This window comes from Pseudophryne corroboree, chromosome 1, assembly GCF_028390025.1.
Source record: "Pseudophryne corroboree isolate aPseCor3 chromosome 1, aPseCor3.hap2, whole genome shotgun sequence".
Classification (NCBI taxonomy): domain Eukaryota; kingdom Metazoa; phylum Chordata; class Amphibia; order Anura; family Myobatrachidae; genus Pseudophryne; species Pseudophryne corroboree.
The window spans coordinates 636562641-636586354 of NC_086444.1; the positions used below are offsets into that span (position 1 = coordinate 636562641).

The following is a 23714-nucleotide window of genomic DNA, read 5'->3' on the forward strand; positions in this document are numbered from 1 at the left end:
CGTGTTTCCTCCTCTTCCTCTCATCACAAAGGTGTTGAGGATCATAAGGCGAAAAAGAGTACAGACAATACTCATAGTTCCAGACTGGCCTCGAAGGGCCTGGTACTCAGATCTTCAGGAGATGCTCACAGAAGATCCTTGGCCTCTTCCTCTAAGGGAGGACCTGTTGCAGCAGGGGCCCTGCATGTTCCAAGACTTACCGCGGTTACGTTTGACGGCATGGCGGTTGAACGCCGGATCCTAGCTGAGAAGGGTATTCCGGAAGAGGTCATACCTACTCTAATAAAGGCTAGGAAGGAGGTGACGGCAAAACATTATCACCGTATCTGGCAGAAATATGTCTCTTGGTGTGAAACCAGGAATGCTTCTACGAAAGATTTCCATTTGGGTCGTTTTCTCCACTTCCTACAGACAGGAGTGGATATGGGCCTAAAATTAGGCTCTGTTAAGGTACAGATTTCGTCTCTGTCGATATTCTTTCAGAAGGAATCGGCTTCTCTTCCAGAAGTCCAGACTTTTGTAAAGGGAGTGCTACACATCCAGCCTCCTTTTGTGCCCCCAGTGGCACCATGGGACCTGAACGTGGTGTTGCAGTTCCTAAAATCACACTGGTTTGAACCCCTTAACACGGTTGAGTTGAAATTTCTCACCTGGAAGGTGGTCATGTTATTGGCCTTGGCATCTGCAAGGCGGGTGTCAGAATTAGCGGCCTTGTCTTACAAGAGCCCCTACTTGATTTTTCATGTTGATAGAGTGGAATTGAGGACTCGTCCTCAATTTTTATCTAAGGTGGTTTCTTCATTCCATATAAACCAACCTATTGTGGTGCCTGTGGCTACAAGTGACTTGGAGGATTCCAGGTCCCTGGATGTAGTCAGGGCCTTAAAGATTTATGTAGCCAGGACGGCTAGGATTAGGAAAACAGAAGCTCTGTGTGTTCTGTATGCAGCCAACAAGATTGGCGCGCCTACTTCAAAGCAGACTATTGCTCGCTGGATCTGTAACACGATTCAGCAGGCGTATGTTACGGCTGGATTGCCGTTACCACATTCAGTAAAGACCCATTCCACTAGGAAGGTGGGCTCTTCTTGGGCGGCTGCCCGGGGCGTCTCGGCATTACAGCTTTGCCGAGCAGCGACTTGGTCGGGGTCAAACACTTTTGCTAAATTCTACAAGTTTGATATCCTGGCTGATGAGGACCTAGCATTTGCTCAGTCTGTGTTGCAGAGTCATCCGCACTCTCCCGCCCGATTGGGAGCTTTGGTATGAACCCCATGGTCCTTACGGAGTCCCCAACGTCCTAGAGGATGCAAGAGAAAATAAGATTTTAAACCTACCAGTAAATCTATTTCTCCTAGTCCGTAGAGGATGCTGGGCGCCCGTCCCAGTGCGGAAAATCTGCAAGACTTGTATATAGTTATTGCTTACATAAGGGTTATGTTACAGTTGGAATCGGTCTTGGACCGTTGCTGTTGTTTGTTCATACTGGTAACTGGTTATGTGTATTCCAGGTTATATGGTATGATTGGTGTGGGCTGGTATGAATCTTGCCCTTAGATTTACAAAATCCTTTCCTCGTATTGTCCATCTCCTCTGGGCACAGTTCTCTAGCTGAGGTCTGGAGGAGGGGCATAGAGGGAGGAGCCAGTGCACACCCATACTAAAAGTTCTTTATAGGTGCCCATGTCTCCTGCGGAGCCCGTCTATACCCCATGGTCCTTACGGAGTCCCCAGCATCCTCTACGGACTAGGAGAAATAGATTTACCGGTAAATTTAAAATCTTATTACATTAGCGATTAATCATACCTGTGTGACAAGTGAGAATCACACTCCTTTCACATTTTGGCTGTTTGTGGAGGGGGAAGCCGTGCCAGAACTTCACTTTGCCAGGGGCTCCTGGACCCCTAGATACAGCACTGCTGAGACTGCACTTCCTCCTATATTAGGTGAGAAATGTTTAGTAGTGTGTATAGACTACAACAGCACAACCAATACCAATTGATCTCTTAGTGGCCCAGTCCTATTTGTGTTTAGGCACTGCACACTGGGGTGTTAGACAGAGTTATGGTAATATTTGACATGCCTTATATGTATGTAATACTTACTATTGAACTTAACACATCAACATGTGAAAACTGTATCAAAGCTAGCTGTTTGTATTGACTTTGGTGCATTTCTGCGTCAATATAACAATAACATCACATTACCAGTCTGTTCAGCTGGGGAAAACCAGCTTCCACTGTCTTAATCTATAACATCCTGCTTGTCTCCAGTTACCTTCTGAAATCATGACACCCTGTCCAGGGGCAAACACAGGATTTCTGAAGGGGGCTTTCCAAATGTTTGATTTTAGAGAGATTTTAGCCAGACCATAACCCGAGCGAACGGGTCCCTACTGTGCATGCGCTGGTGCCGTAGTGTGCCGGCGCATGCCAGACAACCGAAGGCCGTAGCAGGGATGCGATTGCCTCTGCCTGATTGACAGGCAGAGGTGGGAGAGGGCGGAACAGCGTGTTTGGTCGCCGTTTCGTGGGAGTGTCCGGCTTACGCAGGCGTGGCCGGACCGAACGGGGGGCGGGCCACAGCGCCTGCTTGACGCCACACGCAGCCGCTGCGGGCCGGGGAGCGATGAGTAGCTCCCGGCCAGCACGCTAAAGCTGCGCTGGCCGGGAGCTACTCATGCCTTTGCACTTCTGCGGGGGGGCCGGCACTGACATGCGGGGCTGGATAGCTCTGTGCTGGGCGTCCCCCCGCATGTCAGTGTGATTGATCGTAGCTGTGCTAAATTTAGCACAGCTATGATCAACTCGAAATGACCCCCAAAGTCACTTACCAGATTCTCTCTCTGTGGATCTGAGTGCTCAATCCTTGCATCAGACACACACACAGCAGATTTGGTGGGAAAATTCCCCCCTTCCCCCTTGCATTTGCCAATGCTGTGAAGACTGGTAAGCACAGGAGATGATTCAGTCATGTAAAGGATTAGGGGAGGCAGAGGGCATGAAAGGATTCAGTTGCATATAAGGTCAGTGGCGGAACTGGACAGTGGTGGGTCCAGGTGCAACAATATGCATTGTTCCCTCCCCCATAATCCAAATAAGAACAGCGCACCAAAAAGTGGGGCATGGTCTCGTTGAGAAGGGGCGTGGGCACACAATAGTATTACCAATGCAAATTATGCCTTATTACGTTACAGCAAATTACATTACACTAAACAGTAGTATTCCTTATATACGTTACGCCATACAGTAGTGCTTCTTATTCACGTTACACCACACAGTAGTACCCCTTATACACAATACACCACACAGTAGTACCCCTTATACACAATACACCACACAGTAGTACCCCTTATACACATTACGCCACACAGTAGTGCTCCTTTTACACGTTACGCCAATATAGTTGGCACTAGGGGTAAGTTTAGGGACAGGCTGTGTGGAAAGGGGGAGGTTAAGGTTAGGCACTAGGGGGAGGGTTGCGGATCACGGATAGTGGAGGAAATACCAGAATACTGCTGAGACATAGCTGCCGCAGTGTGATCCAGAAGAAGTCACTGCTGCCACTGGTACAAGGTACGACACAACTAGACCACAAGGGACTGTTTGTTGACCGTTCTTCATGCAGACATCATACATGTCAACATAATGAATGTCAATATGATAACGGTCGGCCAATCGTACCCAACTCCCACAAAAATTCAGGAGGCTTCTCACTGATAGTATAAAGATGGGACAGTTCCCTTGTACAAGATACACAAGGCCCATGGAGACAATTACCCACACTATGCATCATGCAGCAAGCAGCAGCACATGCACTCTGGGTGACAGCACATGACCCTATGCCTGGCTGCCTTAGTGGTGTCACTCCTATGCTGTGTTATATGTCACTGCACAGTCACCATCTGGGGCCTTTTACTGTTTGCACAGAGCCCAGCTTACCGTAACAACCCCGCCCACCACCTCCCAAAACTCCTTTCTGTAGGTTCCGTGATTTGGGGTTTACAGGATGAAATGTGCAATTAGAAAAATGTAAAATAAAAATAAACACATGCCTGCCTGACTGCCTCACAAGGAATGCTGCTACATGCCCTCCGCTACACTACAGTTTAGCCGCATGGTCACGTGATGCTAGTCCCCACTCCTCTGGCCCAGTAGCAAAAAGAAAGAGCCGGGCCAAGGATGAGAGGGGAGGACGGCCCCTCCTTCTTCTCCGGAATCCTCCACTGTATCCTCCCTCCCCATCCAGCGCTCAGCACATGAGCTCAGCCTTATTCTGTTACAGGGACTGGAGTCTCGCAGTGCACCGGCCGGTGGCATGTAGTGAGTCAGTCTGACTCATTGTAGGGCCTCCGGCTGTAGGCCCCTTCATCGCGGCAGGGCCCTGGTGCGTGTCTAGTTATGTTAGGAGCTGATTACAGATATTGCAATCTACAATATTTATTAAGCCTCAAAAAATATAGTTAATGACATGTTATTAATAAAACAACACTGTTTAAATGTATACAAGTGACAGTTGTTTATAATCCCTTTCAGAATAAGCAAAGTTCATGTGCTCAACTTGTTTATATTTAGGGCCAACTTGTTTATATTTAGGGCCAAATTCTATAAACTGCAAAATTGCAGCAAGTTACTGCTATTGCCAGTTTCACAGCTTACGCATCTTTTTTGCTGCGAAAACTAGCTTTTGTGGGTATGCGCCCTTCCGCGATTCACCTGTTCAATTGCAAATTCGAGAAAATTGCCATGAAAATTGTTGCTGGCAGTAAAAAGTGAAAATTGAGTAAATCTGCCTGTACCCGCAAAAAAAAGCTACATTAACATTGGATAACAGTATAGAAGTTTATTATTGATTATCATAAAAGTATTTCTGGTGCATAAATTGGGTCAAATGGCTGTTATATGCATTTTTTTGTTGTTTTGTTTTTCATTTAAAAAAATTATAGAAAGCAATTTTCTTTCAGCAAAATAAGTGCTCATTAAATTTGCGGTACATAAAAATGGATATAAGTATATACAGTATTTGAGTCATTTTAGGGGACTTTAAAAAAAAATAGTGCAAACAGACCAATTACTCCCACCTACAATTCTAAAAACACATGTCCCACTCATAAAGCACACCAATATATCTGTATATCTATATACTTTGTACCCCAATTTCTATCATTTTGACTTTTTTAGCCCAAAAATTACATGTCATTATTGGCCAATTAAAAACTTCTAAGTGCCTAACTTAAAATAGGGATTTTTCCCAACTTTTCATCTGCTCAGAGGTGGTGAATTGAAATTAGCGGCAAATTTACAGCAAATCCGTTTTCGTGGACAATTGAATAGGCACTTTTTTCACTCACAGTTTTTAACGTGAAAACTGCTTTTTGCTGCTGATTGAATTCAGCCTTTAGCCGGTTGTGTATTTGGTTTTTAGGATTCGTTTTTCAAAAACCACTTGTATTCCACTGAATATGGTATCTGGTAGTTTAAATTACATATTTGAAGATCTTCTCCACAGCCAGTTTTCGGAATATAGTTTTCTTTTGGAATCAGTTCTTCAGAATCAATCTTTATTAACCCGTCTCCTCTCCGTGTACGGTTTCATTCCTTGTACAGGTTGAGTATCCCATATCCAAATATTCCGAAATACGGAATATTCCGAAATACGGACTTTTTGGAGTGAGAGTGAGATAGTGAAACCTTTGTTTTTTGATGGTTCAATGTACACAAACTTTGTTTAATACACAAAGTAATTAAAAATATTGTATTAAATGACCTTCAGGCTGTGTGTATAAGGTGTATATGAAACATAAATGAATTGTGTGACTGTAGACACACTTTGTTTAATGCACAAAGTTATAAAAAATATTGGCTAAAACGACCTTCAGGCTGTGTGTATAAGATGTATATGTAACATAAATGTATTCTGTGCTTAGACTTAGGCCCCATCACCTTGATATCTCATTATGGTATGCAATTATTCCAAAATACGGAAAAATCCGATATCCAAAATACCTCTGGTCCCAAGCATTTTGGATAAGGGATACTCAACCTGTACAGACTTGCAGACCTTAGTTACTTTAACAAATGTGATTCCAAAAAGCTGATTGTTCTCTTAATGAGCTGTCAGTGACCCTTACACTGTTCTTTATTGCAGCACTTTGCTCTGCTCCTGAAGTATATTATACATGTGGTGATTCCAGATATCCCTGGATGGGTGGCTGAGGAGATGGCAAAGCTTGAATACCAGCGACGAGAAGCGTTCAAGGTATTCATTCTTACTATAACACTTTTGCAGGCTCCATTGCTAGGACTGCCAATCAGAATGATGGTGTAGGGACAAGGTGTCTGGCAAAACAATGAATGAGCTAACCTTAGAAGGCAGCTGAAGATCTCTCCTAAGCTGTGGAAGAAATGTTAAACGATATGGACAGATAATGGCTTTCAAAAAGGACTATGGGTTAATTTATCAAAGCTTGGAGAGTGTTAAAGTGGAGAGAGATAACTACCAACCAATCAGCTCCTGTCATTTTTCAAACATAGCTTGTAACATGGCAGTTAGGAGCTGATTGGTTGGTACTTTATCTCTCTCCACTTTATCTTTCTTCAAGGCTTAGTACATAGACTCCATGAATCTCTCTCCAAGGTTTGATACATACAGTATCTCCCTATGACTGAACACTTGTCCTTTTATAAAGTTTGCCTAGCAGCGCTTTGTGAAAAGGTTTATGAAGCAAGGGTTCTCCTTAGCTTGGCTAGCAGTAGCCACACTTACTGCAAAGTGCAAATCTGTATTCTTATTTTCATGGTCCAATTAACCAGTCAAGAATTCCCTGATGACCTTCGGGTATGGGTCATTAGGTCGACCACACTTGTGTTGACCACTATTGGTCGACATGGTCATTAGGTTGACATGAACAAGGTCAACATAAGGGTTTTGTTTTTTTGGTGTTGTTTTCTTTGTAAAGTGACGGGGAACCCCAATTAGTGCACCGTGTCCCCTCGCATGGCTCGCTTCGCTCGCCATGCTTCGGGCAAGGTGCCTCGCTCCGCAGCTGCTACGCTCGGCACAGGTTACTATTCCCAATCTTAGTCCATAAGTATCGTAAAGTATGACAAAGTTCAAAAAATGTGAAAAACGCATGACGATCTTTTTCCAGGTCAACCTAGTGACCATGTCGACCTAATGCATGTCAACCAATAGTGGTCGACCTAATGACTGTCGACCTAATGACCGTATTCCTGACCTTCTAACCCAGCCAAGTCTTTTAGTGTGGTGACATAACGGTTTCAGCACTAAAGCTGGGTACACACCTATACAATCCATGGCCCGATCATCCGATATTGGGAAGAATGGGCCGACCTTTGTATAAGTGTGTATGAAGGACCGTTACAGAAGCATTAGCAGATAAAGTGTTTAAAATGCTCCTGCAGTAGTCTGGATCGGGAAGTTGCATATGCTATTTAATTGTCCACCCGACCTCCCGATCCTAGGGGGTCAAGCTGGGGACACAGCACTCTGCTTATCAGAAGCATTTACCTGATCAGCTGAGTGATTGAATAGGTGTGTACCCAGCTTGAGGCGAGCAAAGGTTGTGGGATGGGAGTTCTCTGTACATTAGCGTTTCACCCACAAAACTGCAGAAATTGTGATTGCTAACAACAAAGGTAAAAGGAACGCTAGCGGCATGTGCATATTCCAATGTAGCCAAGAGTGAAAATTTAAGCCAGCTCCTGTCCACAATGTATGTTTCCCAGTATCTATTAACATATTAATATAATTGCACCTCTGGTAACATCTTTTCACATAATGGAAGCTGCAATGAAAGAGTAGGAATATTGTCAGGAAGAAGGATGATGTGTACCATTAGGTAAACTTTGTATTCGTATTTCAACAGAAACACGAGCGCCAGGCCCAGCACCGCTACCAGCAGCAACAGCGCAGGAAGCGGGAGGAGGAAGAGAGACAGCGTCATGCAGACTATCATGCACGAAAAGAGCGAGAGTCTAGGGGGGGAGAAGATGGAAGATCTGGACAGGATTCTCAAACACATGAAAAGAACTCCAGTAAAACTAAGCCATGTGGTCCCCAAGGGGGAAGCACTCATGATAAACCGAAGAGACCTAGCTCCTTGCTGGCTAGCAATAATGTGCTCAAACTCAAACAAATTATACCCCTACAGAGCAAGTTCTTGTCAGGGGCCAATGCCAAATCACCACAGTCTCCTCCAGGGGGAGATACCAAAATTCAAAGCTTCCTGAGCTTCAAGTTCTTGAAATCCCCTGAAACACGCAGAGAGGCACCACCAGAGCGATCCCATTCTCCAACCAAGCCTTTCCATCCTGGGAAGCTGTTTAACTTTGGCAAGGGAGAAGGGCAAATGGGGGGCAATGGGTTGGGGGCACCAATTTCCTTGCAACCCCGAGGTGCAACAGCTGTGACAGCCTCATCAGATGGGGCAGTTCCTGGAAAATCTCAGCTTAATGGCGTTTCAGAAGACATGCCTTTGGACGATGTAGATGACCAGGGGAAGGCACATAAACAGTGAACCCCCTTGACCTTAAAATTGCCTCCATCCTTCTCATAGAATAAAGGCATGGGAGCACTACAAGAGGTGGATTACTATCGGGGAAATGGGTTCCCTTCCAAGAATCCTTTTAGCGCATAGTAATGAGGATTCAACTGGTCTGGAGATACCACACTGCAACATGAGCTACACTGGTGCAATATGCTATATACAGCTGTACCACTTTGCAACAAGAAGGTACTATGCTGTATCTTAATGATGATTATTGCTATACACTTCCAGCCTTACTGGATATTGACGTTGTGTGCTATATAACGATGCTGAGTATCTCTATACACCTCAAGCTTTTGGATTGATGAAAATCATTATTCCAACTCACTGTGGTGTACTATGGTATTAAGGATGATGATGATGAGTATTATGCATGCATTGACTCTTCTCATCATAACGATACTATGGTATACCCAATAACTTACTAAATCCAATACATATCTGAGCCCCTATATTGCTGAGGTGTATAGCAATCACGAGTATAAAGAAAACTTCCATGTCTCGTTCCTCCTGTCCAGATACAAATGGCAAACAGGGACATTAAAGCTCTTGCTAGATAGAAATGGTTAAGGGTTGGAGAAGGCATTATGGGTATTGCACTTGGCAACCTATCCTGCATTGACTTTTTGCAGGTAATCTGGTTGTGGAGAGGGTAACTTTGTCACTACAATAGTTCACCATTGCCAAATCCCTGGTAATAACCACCTTCTTCAACTCTTTAACCCCTTTGCTGGCAAAGGGGAGATAATACTGGTATTTTCCACAATACAGTAGTGACCCCCCCCCCCCCCCCCCCCCTCCCTCCTTCAGTTAGGAACACCCTGGGTGTATTTATGATGGTCTCAGTCATGTGATGCTGATCCCAGTGTTGAGGGATAAGCAGTACTAGTCAGTGAATGAAAGGGTACCATAGCTGAGTGCCTCTGTGTATTCCCTATTTTATGTGATGGATTCAACTCTTGCAGAACTGTCTTGGAGAATTAAAAAAAAAAACAGGATGCAGTTTCACTGTGCATACGTGACTTTCTGTTATGTATTAAAACAATGTACTCGGTCTTACCTCATAACAATATGCCCCATAATGTATGTTAAACAATTTGACACTTTGTAGTAGATAGTTTTCCATCAGTGGGATAGTAATAGGCATTGTAAGACAGATCTGCAAATTAATCTAGAAGCCAGTCTAAGGCAGAATCCAGTAAGCCGTGTGGAAAAGCTTCAGGTTTCATGGCCGGAGCTATTAAATAAAAGAGCATTTTTCCTGCGTAGTTTACACTGGGTTGACGTGCACTAACCCATTGATTCCTTATAAATGCGGAATCAATGGGTTTTCCTGTTTGTTAATCCAAGAGGGTATTTTTTGTCACTGACTTTTCATTGTAGCGCCTATATCTGTGAGGACAAATGCACCTCTGTGGTTTAATGCACAGGGTAATCCCCGGTGATTGAATTGGTCAGCGCAGGTAATAAGCCCTATTGCTAATTGTATTCCCTTTCTAAGAAATCTCTTTACCACATAGTACTGGCATGGCATAAATATCCATTGTTGTATGTAGGCACACAATGTTTATGCACACCACAGGTAGCAAATTTATTATGTGTTTGGTTAGCTTTTCACTAAAATATGTTTGATGTAACCATTAGTAGAGACACCAGTATCGTGCAAGACACATAGTATGTGCAAATTCACACAGGTGGTGGTCTTGTTTCAATGCAAATAACTGCCCCTACTCCAAATTGCCTTTATGTGCGGGGTGTATATGAAGTTACTCTCGTTTCCTTTTGCACTATAATTTAATACAAAATTGCCATGGTGATGGTCTTTGTCTTCTGCTCACGTTTCCCCTTGCTGAAGAAGTCTTCCCATTTGAGATATCATGTAGCATCACCTTATTCACTATTGATTATTAAACGTCTACAGATTGATCTGAACTTTTAGACAAGGTAAGTGGCTTCAGAACACCAGCATTTTGTAGTTACAGTTATATTCATTTCTTAATTTCCCTTCCCATAAATACATCTCCAAGTTCCTGTAAAGCCATTATGTGAAAGAAACTTGGACTTTATGTATATTATTATAATGGTAAGGGTAATACAAAGATTAAATACTTAATTTCGTTAGCTACAAAAGTCATGCATCTTGAAGACCTACTGTAAATTATACATACCTTTCATACAGTATTAAGGTCTTCTGTAGCAGACTAGGCACAGTTATAGAGAACCATTATTTCCTCACTGCTCTCCTACAGACAGAGCCGGAGATTCAGCCTGAGCATTATATGACAGGATATGTGGTTACATACGGGTGGGTAGATAGTCTTCCGGAACTCAGACCACATAGAAGAGCAATAACGACACATTATGCCCTATGCCTTCTTGCATAACCTCTGCATGGCTGGCTGTTTTAGGGTCTGAAGCACCTACAGTATATCGGTTGATGGTATTATCATGTGTGCCGGAACATTACTTCCTTAATGAATCAGATACACTTATTTTGAAATTCTTACTTGTTTTTGTAAAGCTAATTACACACTATACAATTATTGGGCCAATTTGGCAATAATTGGGACAGCGGCCTGGTTTATTGTATAGTGTGTACGAACGATCGTGTCGGCATTTCGACGATAATTCGGGAGAATCTTACACACACACACACTCGAACGATCGATTTCCGATCATTCGGCCCAGACCAAAAATATCTGCCACAATCTCCAGATATTGAGCAGTGTGTGTGTGCATTCTCAATAATCTGCCCATATTTCCTATGTTCTCCTCTCACTACATCATCCTCCTTGTGGGTGGATATATGCAAATGCAGTGTGACGTGGCAAAAAATTGGTAACTGAATTTTTTTTTTTTTTTAAGTGTGTAGTTCAGATATTTTGGCCTACAATTTCCTGAAAAATCGTCTGATTGTCGGGCAGACCAAAAAAAAATCTGCCAGTGCTAGCTTTATGTTTGTCTATAGCTTACCTGTTTATTTTGAGCTATCCCTGCCAATGCTATGGAAAGCTACTCAGTAAGACCAGCTGAGCCTGGGCAGTCTGAGATTTATTAGGAATCTTTTTTACAATGAGAATGCAGATTATTTTTAGATCTTTAGTGTTTGTAGTTTGAAAGCAGCTGTAAATTTTAAATTTGCTTTTGGATGGAGAGGGAGAACCATGCAAGTATCTGAAGCCCATCCGTCTATTGCAGCATTGCATGATCCTTAAGGAATCGGGCCACTCACAAAATTAGAAATATAATTCATATTGGGTAATCCATTATATTTCTAATACAGACCTGGTCAGCAATCTTCTAATTTAAGACCGATCCAGGGGCTAATGTATAAAGTGGTAACAACCCCTTCTTGTGGTGCTTTCTCAAAAAAGGGGATATTACGGTTTCTCCAAATTGTATTAAAAGGCAGCCCGCTGCAAAATCACAGTGGCGCCTACAGCACGTGATGGGAACTTAAGCGATAAAAGTCTGAGCTCTTTGAACTTTAAAAGATCCTCTGGTGGTATTAATTATTTCACTTGTGAATATGGGGTCTAATTATGAAGCAGTGAAAAGAGTGGAGAAGTGACCCAGTGGAGAAATTGCACATGGCAACCAATCAGCTGCTCTGTACAATTTTATAATATGCAAATTATAAATGTTACTTCAGTGCTGATTTGTTGCCATGGGCAACTTCTCCACTGGCTCACTTTGTCACTCTAAACTATTTAGTGCATCCTCCTTGTAAGTAAAAAGACTGCAGTAATCGAACATCTTACAGCATACTGGAGTTCATACTCATCCTTGTTTATACTAGTGGTACGGTGCCACAAAATACAAATCAACAGAACAGAGAACACACAAGATTGACAAAAGAGGTGCAGGGTAGAGCAGACCCTGCTGTTGAGCCTAGAGCCTACAGTGTATTTTATCCATACAACAACATGTAAATGGCACAAAGAAATGTGTTTATTTTGTGTAAGACTGCATGCAGAGCCGGATTATTAACAGGATGGCTGGGGTGGTCACCCCGGGGGCCCACACACTGGAAGACCCTCCACATATAACTACATCACCAGTGTGAGGGCTTTATGTGGCATACTGTGAACTGGGGCACTACAGTGCGTTTAACACATTGTGGTGCTGGGAGTATTTGCACAAATTTTATTGAAAGGGGCTCCACAATTGGATTGCCAGATCATCCCTTTAATAAGGAACACATGGATTACAAAATATGTGGGCAAATGTAACACTCAGCCAGTCATACTTACAATATGAAGGTTTAGCAGCAAGCTGTGTTGTGTTTACAGTTACATAGTAGCATACCCTCCAACATGTCCCTTCCACCAGGTACAAAACACCCTGCAGTCACCCATGCTGAACTAGTTGCAGTCATAAATTAAGTGAGAAGTCCAAAAGCAGAGCACTTTGTACCTGGTGAAAGGTGCCATGTTGGGGGGGTCTCTAGTAGATACATAGGGCGGGATGTTAACATACATCGCCGCCCCATGCTGGTTACCGCAGCGATGTTGATCGCATATGTACTAACATATGCGATCAACATCGCGATGCGGTGACGGAGGCCCCCCGCGATACCTGTTAGGTGGTCTGCGGGGGGTCTCCGTCACATCCCAGGGGTCCCCACATTGGCTAGACGCCAGGAAGCAGCAGCAGGCTGCCCCCGGCGCCTCCTCCTTCCCCCTGCAGCCGGAAGGACGTCCGGCTGCGTTGCTAGGGGGAGGAGGAGATTACCTTCCGGGTCCAGGGCAGCCTGGAGGAAGGTAAGCCGTGGTGGAGGGGGGGCGGTGTCGGGTTGAGGCCGTCGGCGAAAAGAAGCCCATAGGCTTCTATAGGGTATCGCCATCCAGAGATGGCGATACCCTCGACGCCGAAAACGCGGCGGTAGGGTGTTAGTAAATATGAAAATGCAGTAAAACCCCCGTTTTCGGGGGTTTTACAGCATTTTTGCTTTAGTACATCCCGTTTATAGTATCTATATGAATATTAACATGTATTTTTTACTTTTTTTAATTAATCAAAACTTGGTCCTCCAGCTTGGCACACATGGTCACTGCATTTGTGAAGAACATTTGGTTAGGTTCACAAAAAACTAGATGAACATGTAAGTTTTACAATGGAAGGCACACTTCAGCACTATACTTCCTAGCCACGTGGATACATTCTAATTCAATCTCCAAGTAGTCCCACTATGGAAACAGGTGGGATAATTATTCCCTAGAGACTGTGGGAGAAGTACTAAGCAGTGATACGCGTGGAAACGTTTCCCATGGCAACCAATCAGCTGCTCTGTATAATTTTATATTACGCAAATTATAAATGTTACTTCAATGCTGATTGGTTGCCATGGGTAACTTCTTCACTTGCTTACTTCTCCACTCTTTTCACAGCTCAGTACATCTCCCCCAAAGAGAGAAATTCAGTTAGCTGCGGAAAGTAACCACAGGCTAATTGAAGCAGCGGGGATATTCCGTTAGCGTCGGTGGTAGCCCACAGGCTGCAGTTAACGAGGCTCAAAAAAGAAATCTGCATTAAATAGCCGGTTTCCGGTGACAACCGTGTTAACCCATAGGTCATGGAATTTATCCTGAATTCTATTGGTTATAACACAGTAAGTTTAGCAGGTGAGAAATGGGGCTCTAATTGAATAGCACAGGGCATGATAATCATCTGCGGTAAATTACCACTTCTAATTGAATTCCCCCTGATGCTATTTCAGGTTAACATATAATCTTGTGATTAAAAGGCACATTTAAAAATGACAACAAGAGTTTGTCCTCTTTTGAGAGGTGGGGAGTATAATACAATATAAAAATTATAAACATTACACATCTACACACATTTAAATGTATCCCAAATTTGAAATCTAAAAATGAAGTTAACAAAAAAAAAGTTATTGTTGGTTAAACAAAGCAAACATTTTAAAAATGATCTTTGCTGGCGTGAGTAAGCACATGTAGAGCAAACTGCAAAATAATATTGGATTTTTTTCTATAGAGAAAAGACTTTACATGTCAAGCTATCACTATCTCCAAATTAAAGTTGTCGATATTTCCAAATGTTATTTAGAGCAAACTATTTGGGCAACGTGTCCATCAATAAAATGACTTACTGTCTGTAATATGCATGGTATGTACCATGTGACAAGGGTTGCCTAGTAATTGAAGAAAGTTTGAATATATAAAATTAGTACATTGAAAACCTCATTATTTTTTAACACTGTTGCAGTGAGGGCGAGTTGGCAAAACAGTCCTGCCATTAGGGTAGCACACAGTATCATGTTACCCTTTGTATAGTAATAGCATATATTGTAGCACTGTAAAGCAACAAGACAAATTAAACACACACACACACAATATAATAATAATAATAATTATTATTATTATTATAAACTATTTATTAACATATAATTAAATGGGCAAAGGGCCCTGCTCACCAACCCTAGCAATCTGTGAATGACCTTGGTATGTAAGTGCCCACATGCAGCCATGGGTTGTAAATGGTGGAAGGCAATGTGATGTCATTTGATAGATGATGATCCTAATGTCCAGGTTTCTTCTGTAGTTAACGTTGTCATTTCACTGACTAAGGGCCTAATTCAGGTTGGATCGCAATAAGTGATCCAACCGCAATTTCTGAGAAAAAGCAGCACCCGTCCTGCACATGCACCCGCATTTTCTGTGGGGGAGCAGAAAATGTGGGGTGGGGGCGGGCAACGCTCCGTTTCCAGGGAGGAGACTGAGCTTTGCGGGGGCGGAGGTGGCCGAATGGGGGCGTGTCAGAGGCGTAATCACGGCGGCTGCGTGATATCACGCAGCCGCTGCGATCAAGAAGATGGTGGCGAGTCTCCTGCGGCTGCATCTAAGCTGCGCTGGCAGGAGTCTTCCCCAGTTTCTGCTTGTGAATGCTTTGCAATTTCTGCTTGTTGAAGTGGGGAAGGCTCCGGTAAGCATGCTGGGCGGTCTTGCCCAGCGATGGGCGGCCACCAGTATGCGATCTAAAGGATAGCAAATTCTGCTAATTATCAGAATTTGCTATACTTAATTAGGCCCTAAGTCTTTCTAAACAAAGCGATATCTTTATGCAGGTGCATATATTGTCTGAGAGCAAAGCTAAAATAGCAAGTAACATTTTATCTGGAACAAACCATGCCGCAATGCAAGGGTAACAAATTCATTTATGTTTTGCCATGCGAGTAAATACTGGTTGCTTTTGCATGTAGCCCACAAAATCTGGACAACTTTAATTTTTACACTGCAATTTAGATTTCAGTTTGAACACACCCCTCTCACACGTTACATCTGCCCCACCTGCAGTGCAATATGGTTTTGCCAGGTGCACAGTTACTTGCTCTTAATTACTTTGCTAGCATTTAAATCAGCGCCATAGTGATTAGCAGTAGGTGAACACCACTGGTAACTCAGCATATTCTGCTCACTCATAACGCAGGCATAATCCCTGATTGCTGTTATTTCAGGGAGTCTCCCTGACAATTCTAGAAATCTTCCTGATTGCACCTTACCCCCATTATGTAGCTGTTCTAGTCTTTGTGGGAGGGTGAGAATCCGATATACAATACACATTCTAATGGGATCATCAGTGCCATTTCCCTGCATTGGTGGTAAGGCACAGGAATCCCTATGGCTGCATGTTTTATTAAAGAAGGCTTCAAGTGGCCACTTACTGTATATGGAACCTGGTCACTTCCTGTATATGGAACCTGGTCACTTCCTGTATTTGGAACCACTTGTAAAACAATACACTAGTGAGCCCTGAAGAGTATCGGTGTCTTTTCATCAACAAGAAGATGTAAGTGCTTAGGGTCTCATTTACATGTGGATGTACTGTAAATCCGTTTTATGACACCCCTCTCAGATGTAGCAGTACACGTCTGCGCTGATAGGTGTTACTGTCACAATCTCCCTGAAATACTTTTTTTTATAAGTAGGTAAGTATGGCCAATTCTTGCAAGTGTCTTCTGCTACTGCACAGTATCCAGGGAATTATTGTTGGTCTATCTTGTTAATGTCCGTTACATTTTATAATGAGATGAGTTATAATCCCTTCAATAGACTATACATACAGTATATACCTTTTTAACATATAACTGGCATAAAATATAAGACATTATGCAATGCTGTTTATTGGGTTACACAAATCAAGCTATATAAAACCACAAATAGTGAACATTCTAAGGGTTAATAACATTTAGCCATTGTGCAGGTGTCTGCTGACCTGGCAATGAGAAGCTGCTTAATTGGCCCCCTACCAGCTGTATCACAGCACCTCTGCTGGCAGACCTGCCACAGAGAATCCCAGCAGTTGGTGGAAGTATGAGTGATTCACAGATGAGCTTGCCTTAAGCGTTGGTAGTTTTCAAAGTGATACAAAAAGCCTGAAAGAGTTATACTGAGAATATTCAACACTTTAACAGCAATATCATTTTTTCAGATAAGAAGGGTGTGAGCGAATCATTTTATAGTTTCTTTGTCTCTAAGGCATTAACCATCGTATTCTGCATTTTATGTGTATAGCAAAGCATGATGTATTTTGAAGAAGACTTGGCTTATACCCTCTCTGACATCAGACCTGTGAAATTGGCGGGTCTAGCATGCCGGCAAATTCCCAGGTCTGAGCTTACCCTGGTAAGGAGAAGGGTCATGGACCCAGGACTTAGTCCCAGGTCGTTTGCATTCAGACATACCAAAATGCCGCGTTGATGCACGTTCACATGCATAAACCTGGGATTATGATGCATGTCTGAAAGGGGACAGCACATGTATGAAGAAGCAGTAAGGATTACTTACAAAGCTGCAGACATTCTACCCCGTAGTGTGCATCACTGCTTTGGTAACTCGATGGGGCTCGCTTACAGTGGATGTTTGTCTGGTTTTGTGTACAATGCTTTCTTCCCTGCACCAAAACTCCATTTGTATATGCAATTTTATGTATGGCTAATATGTATTACAGTATACCTAGAGAGGTGATACAAAGTGGGCTGTAGGAAGAGTACAGCAAGAGCATGGTTATATAACCATGACAATTAGATGTGGACAAATAAGCAGATAGGAGATGAGGGATGATACATAATGAGATGCCTAGCAGCTATTATTTACTGCTCACATCTGTGCGGCATTAAGACTATTGCTGTGAATAAGAACACACACTTGTCTGGCACAAATGCTACAGTTTTTGACATGGATGTGTCTTGATCTGTCTATTTCATACGTTCTCAGCATATCTGTGTCCACCCCTAGACGAGCCCTCATTTATACAGGCAAGCACAGGATTATTGGGGCCCATACATCATGAATCTATTGGCCTATTTCTCAGTCCTGCTGATGATTGTTTCTGACGATCGGCAAAATCCAACAGTTTGGAAATTATCTGGAATTTAAAACAGATTTTGCCAATCGGAGAAACAGACTGGGGATGGGGGAATCGCACAATTGATGTATGGGCCACATTAGCCCATCATTATAGACTATAGTGCAAATTTAACATCTTCTGATGGTAAAAACTGGGCAGATTAGGGAGATTTTATATTATTGCACATACATTGAGGATTCCTGGTTTAGACCACAAAGCCTCCTCCTATCCCTTTGTTAAACTACTTGTATCAACATGTCTTTGAATTTGGCAGTAATAGGGCTTTAGTTTCTGCGGGTTGCTATTAGCACTACCCATTAGCATTTTTCTGCTCAATTCTACCAGTGTAAACAAAACAAATTGACTTTAAAGGGGTCTACACACAGTGCAATATTTCAACTGATATGGAGTCCATTATGGTAGAAAACACAGTGCATATCGCACTGTGTGTAAACCCCTTGCGATGCCGATGCGCAGTCCAGCAGGATCGGCATCGCAAGGAAATATAGTGGGTGCCTGCAGGCCGATACTGAATTTATCGGAGATTCACGCCTACAGTGTCAATATAGGGTGGCAGTGCTGCAGCAGGAGACCCTGGAGAAGACTGTGGAAGGATCTCTGATCACAGTGTGGGTGGCCGTTTACAGCCGTCCGCAGCTGCCATGAGCTCCTGAAGCTCAGGCTGCAGGAAGATAATCGAGGGCAATCCGGGTGGGTTGAGCCAGACGGCTGCTGGAAGATTAGCTTCTAGCAACTGCTCACAGGCTCCTCTGACACTGTTGCATCAGATGCAGCCGCATACCCTCCAACTGTACCTTTTTGGCCGATACAGGCCAAAAGGGGCTTTGTACCTACTTCAGCGTCTCCCGTGTCCATTAGATTTCTATGTCGGTGTCACATGGCCATGCCCCCTTTCTGAATTTGAACCGATTTTCTCATTTTAAGGATGTTGGAGGGTGTGCAGCTGTGTCAGGGAAAGCCCATCCTGATGTGGTCACATCTGATGCGACCACGTCAGGCAGTTGTTTAAGGGAGCTTTTACATCCTGCAGCCCCTGTGTTAAGAGGCATTCCTATGAAACAGAGTGCAGCTGAAACAGAAATTAAAGAGACTACTGATCCATATGACGATCATAAGGGCATTTACCAGGCCCGTGGGGAGATGCAGGGTGAATGCATGATAAACATAGAACGTTTATGCGTATCAGCCTGCCTTGTCTCAAGTCTTGAAGTCATCATACAGAATAATAATCCGCTTTTAATCTGCATTCCTGAGCACACAGCCAAAAGCCTGTGTTCCTAAATTCTAATGAATCAAAATACAAGTTTGGACAAGATGATCATCTCATTGGGGTGGGGTGATATTTTAGTTAAATTTATATCTGTGGAACATAAATATAACTTAAGAGTAGTTGAAATGGAATGTTGTTAAGGGATAACAGCACTTCACACACCAGGGATGGAAAAACTTTTCTGTCATTCAAGCCCGATAATATATTTAAAGGCCCCTAAAGGTAGCGTTCAAGTTGATTTATGTAAAATCTATTCATAGTTTGTTCATGGGTAATAGCTTTTGCCTAGGATTCCCTATCAGCGACCCTGTTGGAAGATTATGCAAAGACGTTTTCTGAAGCTGAAGTGGACAATTGCTTACAGTGAAGGACATAGCAAAGCTGCACACAATGTCAAACAAATTGCTACTGCAATGGATATTGTAATTCATGTATTTTATTGGAGCTATGGTACAATAACAAACATTGATTAAACTTTAAGACCCGGTAATTGGGTTCAATCATAAAAAAACACAAAAAAAACCTTATATGTTCATAGAAATAAAATTGTTGCTGTATGTATAATACATGATGATGATTATGACATGATGTCATCAGACTTCAGAGAGCTAATTCTTGAAGAGCTGGTGACTTTGGGATAGCCCTGATTAAACTCACATGTTTCTTTGACTGGTAACCCACTGCTTAAGTAGGGATGTAGGGAGTTGCCCTCTGTCTGACCCTTGCAGTCAGTCTACAGATAAGCAGTACTTTGTAGTGGATTGTTTTAATGAATGAAGTATCCTTTTGCCAGGCTAATTAAAACTGGTCCTAGTTAATTTAGTTGTGGCCTTCAGTATTTAGAAATGTGTGTCAACTTCTACAACCGGATATGGCCTATATGGATGTTTATAGGCTTATCTTACGTTTTTCAGTAACAGCCATGGAGTGTATATATTGATGGGACACCAGTTTTAAGTATGGTTAAGATTAGTTTTGTAACAGCGATATTGTCACTCCATTGTCTATTTATTATCCTATAGGTACCTAGTATGTTATTATTGAATGCCTCCAGCACGTCACTTAGAAATGTTTAAAAAAATAATAATAACTTAAACTAGAAAAAAGCTATGCAAGATAAGCAAAAACCAGTTATTAGTGCGTAAAACATTTTTTTTATATATATTTTTTTTTTTTACAGTTTCCTAAATCTTAGAAACTGCGTTGTGAAGTGTTTCTGTCATTTTCTGGTGCTACATTTATGGTACACATGTGGTCCTTCAAGTCTAAAATGCCTGTGCTTAATAAACCTTGGCCAGTGTAGCCCGTGGCAGAACGGTGCTCTGGGTAATCTTGTGTACTAATGTACCTGTATCTTGAATGAGAGGCAGTGGGTCCTCAGTCATAGTTTTGACTTGTCCTGGCAAGTACCATTCTGGTAAACAGAGTTTTCATACCAGAAGGATTCTACCTTCGCTCCATCACACACAGATATTATTTAATTGAGCTCTCTAACCATCTATACAGAACAAACATCCTTGCTTTCACTGGAATAGCCTACAAAATAAAACTAAGCTGTAATGAGCTTTACTAGTGGTCACATGTAAGTCTGCATCTTCCAAATTGATAATTTATTGCCTTTCAGGCAACCCTAAAATTGTTTCTGCCAATAATCTACTTATCATAACCAGGTTTACTTTGACATTTTGTAAATAACATGTTCTTAACAAAGAAACACACCTCAGTCTTTGATAGCTGTTTCGTTTTTGTTCTGTAAAGAATAAGATGTAATAAAGGTACATTTTATTAATGTACATAAAACTGCAACACTTGCAATGAAAAAAACAAAAGAATGCCACTCACAAGATGATTTGCTTTGTATCTTACCTGAAATAAATAAGGTACAGGCAATACAGAATTTGTTACTAGCACAATTTACCAATCCATGGCACCCTCCAGAGCCCTGGGAACACTCACTACTGCAAAGGTTATCTCCCCTTCAGCGGCAGACTAGCAGTGTCTGCGATGAGCCACAATTGTTTCACTCAGCAGGGATGAAGCAGTCTTTCCCACATTGCTAGGTATAGGCTAAGGCAGAAGTTCTCAAATGCAGTCCTCAATGTACCCCAACGGTCCAGGTTTTAAGTTTGTCATTGCTTGGCCGCAGGTGACTTAATTAGCGCCTCAGCTTATTTTATTTAACCATCTGTGCTGAGCCATGGATATACCTAAAACCTGGACCACTGGGGTGCCTTGAGGAATGTGTTTGAGAACCTCTGTTCTAAGGTCATCTCCTCTTGCCGAATTGCATCTTTATGGGGACAGAGGAAAGCAGTGCTAATTACATGAGCATTTCTCTGCTATAACCTATTGAGAAAAGCTGAGTGAAAGCACAGGTGAAAAGGCATTGTTCATCTTAGTAAATAGATCCCATAACCTTTGACCTTTTTATACCGATGTGGGGCATCTGTGTTCCACACACCACAATGGTCATTCAGAGCTACTTTATAATACTGAATGGCAAAATACATTACAGTCGACACAGGAAGATTAAATGTCATTAATCTTCATTTCTTGAGACCGTTAAAATAAAACAGCTCTTGAAGTAGGTGGTTGATCCCCTTTTTTTCTTACAAAATGTTAGACACGTCTGAATATGCGTTTGTCTTATCTAGTTCACAAACACATTTTATACACCTTTTAGGGCACACTAGGTGCATAGAATAATTATCTGGACATCTTATCGACCACAAACAGATCAACAACATAAAGAAAGTACCGGCAGATTATTAGTCACTAATATAACCACCAAGGTCCTTGTCATTAGTACGCCTTGGTTCCAGGTAGCACTAAGCAATGAATGTATTCATGTCATTATTACAGGGCTGTACACACTCCAGGAGTCCATGCTCCTAAAATAGTACTGCTGTTGCCTACATTTTTAAGAGACCCTTCTATTGACCGCAATAGATCTCCATCTTCCCAGGCTTCTTAAAACATCTTGAGGTCTTGTAGATCTGGCTCCTGGCATCTGAATTATTTTGCCTACTTCTGTTTTATTGCACTAAAGTCCCAAACTGAACAAATTTCAAGTGCACCTTTTCTTCATGAAGAGGTTTGTTTTCTCATTACAATAGTATCACAGTTTTGTGTAGACAGTGCTGTCCATACTTATCATGGGATGAGCCATGGTTATCATGACTCCAATCATATTAAACAAATTGGTCATAGTAGTATAATAATAGGGGTGAAGAAAAACCTGGAGCCCAGTGACATGTTTTGGGCAGCCTACGCCTCAACACTGTGTAATTGTGTATCATTAAAGTTTGTCTTTTCTTCATAAAATATGTCAAACAAAAAGATGCTCTTTTCTAAGTAAGCAATTATTCAGTCGTCGTCTATTGTCCCAAGGTGGTAATGCATATGATGAATGCTTGTACCAAGAGGAGTAACAATGTAGAGGAAACAAAGACTTCAGGTAGATACCTTTTTGTTTTGGTCAGCTATGTAAATTGACAAAGTCTATAGACGGTTGCAAATCATTTCATGAATCAGTTATTTTGACTGCAGGAGGCGCATATGTCTGTCATTCTATTACTAGATTTGAGTACTAGTTATAATGGATCAGATAACTGACCTGTTCTCTACTAGAGACCTGCAGAGCTTTGTGTGTCATCCATTCTACATCTCCTATAGTGGAGAGCCAGATAACATACACTCGGCTTACATTATTTTAAATAAACAGCTGGGATAGGGGATATTTATTTCTTTAATTTATTTTCTCATATTTTTGTAAAATCAGCAGAAATGCAATAAAAATATATTTCAAGAAAATTCAGCCTCTTGTTTTTTGTTTTTTGAATGCAAACTGATGTGTGACTAAACTACATAGAATTTCTACTAGACTAATACAATCTGCCTATAGATGTCTGAAATTGATAACCGTTTATTTGCATGAATAGAATTGATCATCATAAAAGCATATGTTCAAAGTAAACTTTTGATGAATGTAAAAAGCCATGCCTATCTCAGTACAGTATAAAATGAGAACAATTGGAGTCACATGGAATGCTGTCGACACTATAAGCCGCTTCCAGCAATTGCAAATCCATGAGAACATCTGTCGGTGTTCTGTGTCAGATACATCTACTGTATGTTACCGGCCATCACTTATGAGAGCAGCCATCATTATTTATATATTTATTAAGTAACTTGCATAGCGCAGCACATTCCGTTGCACTTTACAATTGGGAACAAGAGGACCCTGCTCACAAACTTACAGCCTATAGGAAAACAGGCATTGATCACTATTATCTGCATTTGCACCAGCCTTGGTAATAATTACCCCGTCCCCTGTCGGCATTTTTATTGTCGTGGTGCCGCTGTTAGACATGTGACCGCTGGGATTCTATATCAAACCCCTTTCAGCAGCTCTATGGTGTGTCAAAGTCGAAAAATATTGTAATACATATGCCTTGTACTAACCCCATGCACATGCCCGCTGC

At 42.1% G+C, this 23714-nt stretch overlaps 1 protein-coding gene across 6 annotated transcripts in view; it reads left to right on the forward strand.

Annotated features, from left to right (window-relative positions):
* ANO8 (anoctamin 8) overlaps nucleotides 1-23043 on the forward strand; it is a 244048-nt gene extending 221005 nt beyond the window's left edge. For all 6 annotated transcript variants that reach the window (XM_063914579.1, XM_063914581.1, XM_063914580.1 and 3 more), the window contains 2 exons: nucleotides 6149-6259; nucleotides 7890-23043. In XM_063914579.1, coding sequence (XP_063770649.1) covers nucleotides 6149-6259; nucleotides 7890-8540 — 762 coding nt within the window. In that variant the 3' untranslated portion in view covers nucleotides 8541-23043. The remainder of the gene's footprint in view (nucleotides 1-6148; nucleotides 6260-7889) is intronic.
* Nucleotides 23044-23714: the final 671 nt, after the last annotated feature.